Here is an 11,336-nt window from a genome sequence, read left to right as displayed (position 1 = left end):
AGAGAGACACCCTTGCTGGCCGGCCCTGGGTTCACCGTACAACATGTCAGGCCGTACGGCCCATCTTGCGGCCCACTGCCTAGCCCGCCATCATCAGCACTTCGTTCCGGTCCGAGCCCTAACACGCCGTCAAGCCGCCGCCTTTTCTTGCTCCCTATCGCTGCTCCTCCTCGCCGGCGCAGGCGCCTGCTCCTCCTTGGCTGTTCGGTTCCGCGCGTGATGGTCGCCATGAAGAGCAAGGAACCCTCGGATGAGGTGCCCTCGGACCGCGTGCCGCACCTGCCGTGGATGCGGCACCCCGTCGACATCGACTCCTTCTCCGGCTACCCCGTCACGACCCTCCCCCGTCTCGACCCAAGGTACCACCATTACTCCCTCTTCGTGCTTTCGGGGACTCTTAAAACAGCGGTTCACTGCTTCGGTTCTGATTTAGCTGTTGATAGGCTACGGAGGAGGAGTTACAGTGCGAATTCTTGTTTCTTTGTACATACCATCGTGAGCTATGCAGTATTTTCCTTCTGTTAAGGCCGGCCTGCTGAATTTCTAATGCTGAACTCCGCGATTTTCGAACAATGGTGGAGCTGTTGCGCTTCACTTGAATAGCTTGCGCTCCTAGCGTTCAGGCTGGTCGTCACCCTACCCAGTAGAGGCTCTGTTAGCATTCATTTTGTTCACTCCAATCTGAACTAGTTGTTTCACTTGCTTTACATGTTCAATCTGGTAAAGCTACAAAAGTATTGTTACTGCGTGTACTTTTTACTCTGCAAACATCTTCATAAGAACATGCAACTGATGGCTGTGTCATTTTCTGTTGCAGATTGGCAGCGGCAGTGCAGAGAATAGGAATCGAGTCCTTTTTCCCGGTTCAGGTAGCGACATGGCTGGAAACGGTTGGCCCTGGTGCTTTCCAGAGGGATATCTGTATTAACTCCCCGACTGGATCCGGCAAGACCCTTGCTTATGCCTTGCCTATTGTGCAAGCGCTATCCACTCGGAAAGTAAGGTGTTTGCGTGCCTTGGTCGTGTTACCTACACGGGATTTAGCATTGCAGGTTTGTGCGGTTTCTTTTGGACCTTCTAGAAACGTATATCTGATAGCCCATATCGTTAACAGCCATATGATAGAGATTTATCCATTCCATACTCTTGAGTTCCATATCGTTAAGTGCTCTTCCTGTTTCAGGTTAAAGAGGTTTTTGATGCTATTGCTCCTGCGGTGGGATTGACAGTTGCTTCAGCAGTTGGTCAATCGTCCATAGCGGATGAAATTTCAGTTCTTATCAGGAAGTCCAAGCAAGGGCTTTACCCAACTCTTGATGAGGAATTTGTGGAAATGGAACCGCAGACTCAGGTTGATATATTGGTGGCTACTCCTGGAAGATTGATGGATCATATTAACATGACAAAAGGTTTTAGTCTGGAGCATCTTCAGTACCTGGTAAGCTTAACATCAACAATTTATATGTCCTCTTTGCACCTTCGTACAATGAACAGCTGAGTTCAGATGTGAATATATACTGTTAGCGTTACAATGTTCTGTGGAATGATCGACTGTAGTATTGTTTCTGTGTGCATACTACCATGTCCATTTTTTAAGAAGAAACTACTGATATTGTTTCACTTAGATTATTCTGGCAATGGGTTTTGACCAAGGCACACATGATTTACTTTAGCTGTCCTGTATCCATTATCCAATAGCAGCAACGTGTGATTATTCTGGTGCATTTAGAGCTGACCAATTGCTTTCCAGATTCACTTATTGTTTAGACCCTTGCTATGGATATATTTGCCACTAGTTGCTGATTACAACATAATTTAGCATATGTTGCTTGTGTCGTTTTCGTATTGTTGTGTTGATAGGCCCATCAGCTTGTATAATTTATCTATCTAGGCTGGCATATGATGATACTAGTGATACCGTTTTGATTATCTTTTGAATCTTATTAATGCCTCACACTTAGTTTTGAACTTCGGATTTCAGGTTGTCGATGAGACGGATAGAATGTTAAGAGAGGCATATCAGTCCTGGTTGCCGACAGTTATCCAATTTACCCGCTCCACCAATCAAGATCATCACCAGCTTGACACTGCTGGAAAAACTCTACTACATCCATTCACTACCATTAGAAGATCGTAAGCCTTACTCTACCAGATTAACTCATATTATTCTTGCCCACTTTACTGCTTTATACTTCAGTTGAGAACTCTGTTGTTCTATGCTATTGCATTAGGGGTGTTGAGCGAGGATTTAAAGGTAAATGCTTTCCAAGACTGGCGAAGATAGTTTGTTCTGCTACACTGACTCAAGATCCTAGCAAACTTTCTCAACTTGAGTTGCATCATCCCTTGCTGTTGAATAGTGGGAAGAAGCGTTACAGAATTCCTACAAAGCTGGAGTCATACAAGCTGGTATATCTCCATCTTTGTGCAGCGGCTTAGTGGTTATTTCCGTTTTCAATGCGGATGCCTAACACATCAAAGGAGTAAAGGGTATTGGGAATTGTGCTGCGCTTTCTTATTCATGTTGCTGCTCTGCTGCTATTGCAGGTCTGCACATCAAACTTAAAGCCACTGTGTCTCATTGTTCTTCTCCAAGAGTTGCGTGGGGAGAAGTGCTTGGTTTTTACTTCATCTGTAGAATCAAGCAATAGACTAAGCACTTTACTCGGATTTTTCGAAGACTTGCCCTTTAAGTTTAGTGAATTTTCACGTTTGCAGCGTGAATCTGCTCGAAGGTAAATTACTCATATATGTTTCCTGTTGTAAATCAGAGTTCATTTTCATGTAGTTGATTGCAAACCGTGACGGTAATAAGAAACTGCAAATAACCAATATCTTTGGCCATGTATATCTTATACATGGTTTATGGATCATATTTGTTTAGCGCATGTAATTCTGAACCTGAGGAAGCTACAAGAATTGAAAATTTCGCTTCTGTTGATGGTAGTATGTGGTAATGATATGCTGTCTTACCTTGTGATATTAAAACTACTCTCTGCTGCAGGAAGACATTGGCAGCCTTCAAGGAAGGGGAAATAGATGTTCTCATCGGCACAGATATAATGGCTCGAGGAATACATATCGATGGTTTAAAATATGTTATCAACTATGATATGCCACCGTATGTGAAAACGTACATCCACCGAGCAGGTCGTACTGCTAGGGCGGGCGAATCTGGTTCTTGCTTCACGTTTTTAAGGAAACATGAGGTAATGCATTGTTTAACAGTAACACTATTTGGCATCTGGTACTATGCTTGCACTGGTTGATTGATTCACACACTATGATTATGTACATGGCATGATTATTTGTGTAAAGAAGATGCAGAACAAAAACAAATCTCATCCCTGTACCGTGCGGGTTAGACACATGCACAGCAAGTTAAGCATTTTTTTTTTGATGCTACATGATTTTCTGTAAATAACTGTTATGCCCTTGTAGAAAACAATTGAGACTTCCTAATTTGGGTTAGGACCTATGAGTATATTAATGTTGAATTCTTCGGATATATGTTTTGGTATTAAAACATATGTTTCTACTACCAGATGTTTAACTAAGCATGGTCTGAGAAATTGGCCTGCTTCAATTGGATTAATCTCAATGTAATTTTTTTTCTTACTTGGGTTGATGAGTCAAATCTTGCGTAGGTCAAAACTTTCGACAAAATGCTCAAGAAGGCGGATGATTCTAGCTGCAGCCTTCGTTCACTACCCGAGGAATCAATAGAAAGCCTTCGCCCAACTTTTTCCATTGGTAAGATAATAGTCATATTTTAATCAGATTATGTTGTTGCACCATTACCCATACGATTGGTGTTTTATTCATTCTATATTTTTCTGCTTTCTCGGTTCTTAACAGCTCTAAAGAAACTGGAAGAATCTCTACAACCAGAAGCATCAAAGAAATCCAACTCAGGAGATAAAGTGCCAGGTGGTTCTAAAAGAAAGAGAACCAAGCAGACGTGAAGTAACAGATCAGTTGAAGTTCAAAACATTCACCATAACATTGGTAATATAGATTCGGTGAGCTCTACTCTAAACATGGCAACCAACTTCTTGTTCTATTTGCTTCTCTATATGTACCTCTATCAGCCCAATTGATCGGCACTCCATGATCCAACCAGTAGCAACAACTAACATGATACGCCGTGTGGTTTGAAGTGGTTTTTAACTGATTTAGTGTGAACTTTGTATTAATAAATCTGGTTCATGATACATTGAGAATCATAGTTGGATGGAACCGGGCAAGAGGAAGTTACAGTTAAGTCAAAGGTTCTAACAAAGCAAACTCCAATCCTCTAATAGAGTTATCCACATTGGTGACTAATTGGGCTTAGAGTAATTAGGCTAGGCCTTGATTCTGCTGTCTAACTTTTGAATTTAACCAAAATCATAGATCAGTTTTCTGCTTCATGATTTGTATTTAAGTCACCATGTCAGCACATCATGTGTCTCTGAACTTTCACATTTTACCCATTGTACTCTCCACTGTCAAATTTGATGCCCATATTTTTGAGTTTTGATGAACTAGAAATCAGCGATGCTGAGAGTTTGAACAGTTTGACTAGGCAATGTGTTCTACCTATTGACTAAAATGCTACATATCACTCCGGCACAATTGCCATCATATCAAACTATCCAATTTCCTTGAGATTCAAGGGAAGACCTTGAGTTTATCTTCTCTGTTACCAGGTTCAGTAATCTTAAAGTGGGTGTAGCAAAATAGTCGTAATTGCAATGAAGCCATATTCTTCCAGTACTTTTTTTGGTAGAAGTCAGCATCATTTGTTTATTATATATTTCTTATGTTTCTATTCCACCCATCCCCTTCAGGAAATTTGTACCCAGAAAATTCTGAAGGCTCCATCCATCATTGGCATCCAAACCAAAAGGGTCTAGCTTGTTGTACCTGTTAATCCATTGGTCATGGCTGCAATACACCGCTCACTTTCGTGTTCGGTACAGTGAATTACTCCTAATGTTTTCATTAGGGAAAGTATTATCCTTACCATCTGTGGTGTCAATCCACCACTGTGCTTATAAGTTGACACTCTTCCCCGCAACTGTATAAGCCGATGTAACATTTTTCCAGTTATGCTTACACTTGGAAGTGTGTTTTTTTTTTGGAAATACACTTGAAATGCTTGCATCCACTTTACTGTGAGATAGTTTGTCAATATATCTAGTCTTTTATAGGGAGTGATGTTTTGGCACATGGGAGTATATGCTCCCTTTATGTTGAAATGCACCTTAGACACATTCCAAAATGTCAAAAAATTTGAAACAAAAAATTCACACATACATCTTCACGTGCTACTAGCTTACAAAGTTGTTTCAGGAAAAATCAACTTATCGTGTGGCTTCTGTAAAAAAGACAAAAATCGGTGCTAAAAGGAAAGCTTTTCACAAGAAAAGTTTTCTCATTTTTTGCATAGACTTCAAAAATTATCATTATTTCGTGAAACTTGGCAAACACACATATAGTATGGAAATGTACATGTAGAATTTTTCGCCACAATTTTTCGACATTTCGAAATATGTTTTTATGGTATAGGGATCATATGCACCCAGGAGCCGAATTGAGTTTCCAGTCTTTTATACTTCTATTTTGTTCCATTCTTTCCCTGAGTCAACAAAACCAAGATAAATGCACTTAAGTTATTACGAAAGTCAACAAAACCAAGTCTGGGGAGAAAATTTACTTCACAAAAGAGTGGACTGAAGGAGCTTGATCGTACGCACAGCATCTTCAGTTGGACATGCACATTCCCATCCTCTCTCCCTCCTTCGTAGCTTCAGAAAAATATTCATCTTTGTTCAGCACGACTGAACCGGCAGCAAACGAGTACATATATCCCGTGATTTGGAACTGAAATTCACCTACTTCCAAAGGACATTCAGCATGATTTGCCTTGTTGTGGTGCACCCAAAAAATAACGACGGGAAACAGATTATGCGCTACTGTACCTCATCGACATCTTGGAGGTGGTCGCCAGAAATCTCCATGGTCTTTCGGCGTACTTAAAGTTGGTTCTCGAGTTGAAGAATGGGTGACTATTTATTTGAAATTTTTCATTTGAATTGCCTGCTTTAGATGAAAACATGTCACTTTCCAAAACTAGGACGAGATCTCCAAAACCCAGCATGATTTTCTTTTCTTGTCGTTGGTTGGCGTGCTCTGAGAGGTAGTGGTAGGTAGGGTTGAAATGAAACGGAAACGGAGGGAAATATGCTTTGTTGTTTTTGTTTCCCTCTATCTTATCAGAATCGAAAATGGAATCAGAATCCCTGGAAATGAATATGGAAACGAAAATCATCCGATATGAATACAGAATGGATACGTAGCGGATACGTTACGAAAACAGATTTTTGCCACACCACAATGCAACATAATACCTTGATTTGTAAACCGAAAGACACACATAAAGAAAAAACAATAAGACAATATATATCATTTAACTTCGACAAGCGGCAATTCAACATGAAGTAAAACACATAGTTTGACGGTTGCATGCACAAACAATTATATAGAGTGATTAGGGGACTTGATAGGTGGATGGAACCAGGCAAGAGGAAGTAATTATCAGAAAAGGTTTAGTCGTTTTCTTTTTTGTTTCCGTTTATGCTTTTGCCGGTTCCGTTCTTTTTTCCTCAAAATGTTGCTTCTTTTTTCGTATTTGGTCCTCCATTTCATTTTTCTTCGAAAATAGACGAAAAGTTTCCCTGTCATCGAAAATACTACTACCTTATCTATAAAAAAACTTGCTCCATCGTCTATCGCCTCTTTTTAACTGCGACACATTTTCCTCGCTCTGTGTACTGCTACCGCTATACTACCCTTATTTTTTCCCATCACCCTACAATCATCCGGTGGACCATGCCGCTGCATTAGCACTTTTACAAATTGGTGCAACATGATTTTTCATCCAGTGAAAAATGTTAATTCCCTTGCAATATATTTTTCTTGGCGGTGTGGTTGGACAGTTGTGTTGGATGAACAAGCCACAACAAGAAAACCGTGCTGACAGCCGCCAGCAAGCATAGTGTGTGGGTTCGGCCGAGGCGGACCCTCCCAAGTCCCAAACCTCTACTTCCTCGTTCCGTCCGTCCGCCGCATTGCGTCGCGCGCACCACCGGAGCCGACCAGCAGCAGCAGAGGAGATGGCGGCCGCGTCCTTCACCGCCGCCAAGTTCCTGGCGCCGGTGGCCGCGAGATCCGGGGGCGACAGGCCGGCGCCCTTCCTCCCCGCGCCGTCCTCCGCGAGGCCGCTCCGCCGCACCAGGCCGGCGCAGCGCCTCCTGGCTGTCTCCTCCGACGTGCTCGCCGGGAACAAGGCCGCGCCCGCCGCCGCCGCGCAGCCGGTGAGACACCTCTCTACCCCATAGACGAACCGATCTCGCAGGACACACGCTGCCCGAGCGTAAAAAAATACGATCTTGCGCCCGTTTAACTGTTTCACGAGTGGATCCTGAGAGCCGCTGGTTGTAGATTCGTGAGGTAGTCTAGATTTACTGCAGGGTTGCAGTAACTTAGTTCCGATTGGAAGCTTACCCAATTTTGTTCTCCAAGATTGGGCAGTAGTTCCCCTACCCATATGCTAGCCAGTTGCCTCATAAATCTTGTAGTGCTGAGAATTCTCCTCTAATTTGAGCATTGAAAAGCCCTACCCATATGCTACCAGTTGCCTCATAAATCTTGTAGTACTGAGAATTCTCCTCTAATTTGAGCATTGAAAAGTTCACTCTAGGATTTGAAAGTGCTGCAGAAGTTCTCTGTCTACTGATCCTCTCATCTGCTTGTTAGCGAATACGATGTACTTGCCATGCTTGTATATGAACTGTTAAATATCTTAATTCGAACTGTCTCGCTCTATGCAGGCAGTGACACGGGAAGAGGCACTGGAGCTGTACGAGGACATGGTTCTCGGCCGTAACTTTGAGGACATGTGCGCGCAAATGTATTACCGCGGCAAGATGTTCGGTTTCGTCCATCTCTACAACGGGCAGGAAGCTGTTTCCACCGGATTCATCAAGCTGCTCAACCAGCCTGACTGTGTTGTCAGCACGTACCGTGATCATGTCCATGCGCTGTCCAAGGGTGTCCCCGCCCGTTCCGTCATGGCCGAGCTCTTTGGCAAGGCCACTGGCTGTTGCCGTGGACAGGGCGGGTCCATGCACATGTTCTCTGAACCCCACAACGTCCTCGGAGGTTTCGCCTTCATTGGAGAGGGCATCCCAGTCGCCACTGGTGCTGCCTTCGCTGCCAAGTACCGCCATGAGGTGCTCAAGCAGTCTAGCCCTGATGGACTTGATGTCACGCTTGCGTTCTTTGGAGATGGTACTGCTAACAATGGCCAGTTCTTTGAGTGCCTGAACATGGCTCAGCTGTGGAAGCTTCCTATTGTGTTTGTTGTGGAGAACAACCTGTGGGCGATCGGGATGTCGCACATTAGGGCTACTTCGGATCCTGAGATCTGGAAGAAGGGCCCAGCTTTTGGAATGCCTGGGGTACATGTTGATGGGATGGATGTCCTCAAGGTCAGGGAGGTGGCAAAGGAGGCAATTGACAGGGCAAGGAGAGGTGAAGGACCAACTTTAGTAGAATGTGAAACTTACCGGTTCAGAGGCCATTCTCTTGCTGATCCAGATGAGCTCAGGAGGCCTGGTAAGATTACCTTCCTATTTATAGTTTTGTTTCACTTTTACTTTTGAAAGTAGTAGCACTGCTTGCTAGTTCCTCTGGGAGAACTGTAGAAATTTAAAATGCAAGAAAAATATTTTTACCATGATGCTTGTGTCATTATTTTTAAACTAGCCTGGTATCTAAGTTGACATAATGTGCACTAGATTATGAGTAATATATCACATACACTGATGCAAGTTGTCTTTAGTGTTCAGTGGCATCATAAACTAAGAGCTGCACAGGGCCTATATTATCATGAGCTGGATCTATGATCTATCTAACACGTCTCAACGAGTAACACTAAGATGTCAACAGCACCTACTAGGATAATGCCACGTATAGGATTTACTTAGCAATTTTACCTTATCGTGTGAATATAGGCTTTTTCACTTGGCTGATGAGATGGTCATTAACGATGATTTTATTTGATAAAAAATGTTGTAGTTAGATAATGCCGTAGACCAATCTGGTTTGAGAGTACAGTTTTGTCGTGCCAATTAAAATACTGAGCGAAATACTTCTTTTGTTCTATGCATCATCACAGTCATCTTATCTGACATGCCAACATCCTAAATGTTTATTAGTCCCTCCAGCCCAAATTAATTGTATATATGGCTGCGTCAATTAATTTGGGCCGGAGGGAGTAATAAGTCTGAAGGAAAATAGCAGGCATATGGAAAAGCATGTCCTGCTGTCCTGGACTTCTATCTTTCTGCACTGCGCTGCGACTTGATCACAAGTTTGCCCCTGTGATAATGTACCACTTGATGAGCTGTAACATAGTTTTTGGAGTATCTTCTTGTCATAGGATGTCATGACTTTGAAATGGACCCACCAGGTGTTTCCACAACTAGTTGATAAATCGTACGAACTTTACATAAGCCAGTCATAATCTTTTGCCTGATGTTATATTGCCTTCTTAAGGACTGTGTCATTTTTGCTCTACTAGTGACTGTATCAGAGGGATTATAGGTCATAATGGTGGAACCCAAATAGTTATCTAAGCTTGGTTGTTCTTACATGACCTAGACCCTGAACTTACTTTGATTTTCAACCAGACACCAGACTATAATATTTTTCATGATCTGCGTATCTATTATGAAAAATATCACTCTCTACAAATCTTGACATCTGACTATTGTATTCAGTGCATATCTGCCTCCATGTTTTGTTTTTTATTGCACTGTATTGTTTCCTGAATTATAAGGCATCCTCTTTCTTTGCTAATTTGCTGACTCCACCTTGTGCTGGTCTCGTCCGCAGATGAGAAATCCCATTACGCCGCAAGGGACCCCATCATGTCCTTGAAGAAGTACATCATCGAGCAGAGCCTCGCCTCCGAGGCGGAGCTGAAGAGCATTGAGAAGAGGATTGATGACGTTGTGGAGGAGGCTGTGGATTTCGCCGACGCGAGCCCTCTCCCCCCACGGAGCCAGCTGCTTGAGAACGTGTTTGCTGACCCCAAGGGCTTTGGCATCGGCCCTGATGGCAAGTACCGGTGCGAGGACCCCAAGTTCACCCAGGGCACGGCCCAGGTCTAGGCTGATCCCCCCTGTACATCCGACACTACTAGGGAAATGCCCATTGCCGGCGCACCTAAAACCCCCATTGCCGGCGCACCGCGAGCCCGCCGGTGCGAACGCGCCGGTGATAAACGGACACTGCCGGCGCACCAGGTAGTGCGCCGGCGATATCTCAGCTACTGCCGGCGCACCACCCTGCTTCGCCGGCAAAGATCTATTCCACCGGCGCACTACCAGGTGCGCCGGCAGTAGTGCTTCCAGCACTGGCGCATGCTACGTGCGCCGGCAATGTTTCATTTAGGTGCGCCGGCAATTAATTCGAAAATTCTTTTTTCCACTTTTTTCCAGCATATTACAATACAATTTTGACAGCAGTATATATTTACAACGCAGTTCATATTTATACAGTATTACATGCAATATGAGAAGCACATAGAGAGCCAAGTTTCATTTCGGTATCAGTACACAAATACGCAAGTCTCGTTTCGGAATGTGTTGATTCATACAACACATGTGCATATGCAACACCGAACGACGAAGTTTCACAAAGTTAGAAGTCTTGGTACATAGTCGTCACAAGTATCGTCATACACCTCACAATGTAGGTCCTAACCTAAACTAGAATCACATAGAACATGACCAACATGGTCATGACCATCATCACGAAGGCCATGGTCTTCATCCGGTTCCTCCTCATGTCCCTCATCTCTCCCGCTAGATAACGGGCGTATCTTCCTTCCGCCTCCACCCTAGTGGGGTATCCCTTGTAGCTGTTGCCGCTGAAACGGTGCACTTGTCTCCGACGAGTCCTCCCGGTCGTCGTAGACTCCGGGAACCCTCCCCTTGTACACGACATATGTCGTCGGCATCTCCATTCACAAGACAAGTAAAACGTTAGTACCAATGCAATGAACAAGTGCCAACTCAAATAAGAGACAAGTAGTATGAACTAAATAGCATGTGCCTCATACTTTGTTGGTCGAAATAAATAATAACATACGGGGATGGGGTCGGTGAGGCTAGGTAGGATGCACAATAGATTGATATTTGTGGCCTTCACACCAAGCCTCACCGGCCCCACCCCGGAGTGTACAAGTGACCGAACATTTTAATCATCGGCCAATGCAATTA

General features: G+C 43.7%; 2 protein-coding genes across 2 annotated transcripts; both read left to right on the top strand.

Annotated features, from left to right (window-relative positions):
- Positions 1–219: 219 nt before the first annotated feature.
- On the top strand, positions 220–4,195 carry LOC124688707 (DEAD-box ATP-dependent RNA helicase 1-like). Its single transcript, XM_047222343.1, has 9 exons — positions 220–359; positions 818–1,052; positions 1,184–1,438; positions 1,982–2,133; positions 2,232–2,409; positions 2,548–2,735; positions 3,005–3,209; positions 3,648–3,753; positions 3,859–4,195. Exons 1-9 carry the CDS (start codon positions 220–222, stop codon positions 3,963–3,965), a joined length of 1,566 nt encoding a protein of 521 aa, XP_047078299.1. The 3' UTR covers positions 3,966–4,195.
- Positions 4,196–7,149: 2,954 nt separating this feature from the next.
- LOC124688706 (pyruvate dehydrogenase E1 component subunit alpha-3, chloroplastic-like) lies at positions 7,150–10,240 on the top strand. Its single transcript, XM_047222342.1, has 3 exons — positions 7,150–7,361; positions 7,878–8,664; positions 9,946–10,240. The coding sequence occupies exons 1-3, from the start codon at positions 7,161–7,163 to the stop codon at positions 10,221–10,223; spliced, it is 1,266 nt and encodes a 421-aa protein (XP_047078298.1). The 5' UTR covers positions 7,150–7,160; the 3' UTR covers positions 10,224–10,240.
- Positions 10,241–11,336: the final 1,096 nt, after the last annotated feature.

This window comes from Lolium rigidum, chromosome 2, assembly GCF_022539505.1.
Source record: "Lolium rigidum isolate FL_2022 chromosome 2, APGP_CSIRO_Lrig_0.1, whole genome shotgun sequence".
Classification (NCBI taxonomy): Eukaryota; Viridiplantae; Streptophyta; class Magnoliopsida; order Poales; family Poaceae; genus Lolium; species Lolium rigidum.
This window is presented reverse-complemented; position numbering and strand designations above follow the sequence as displayed.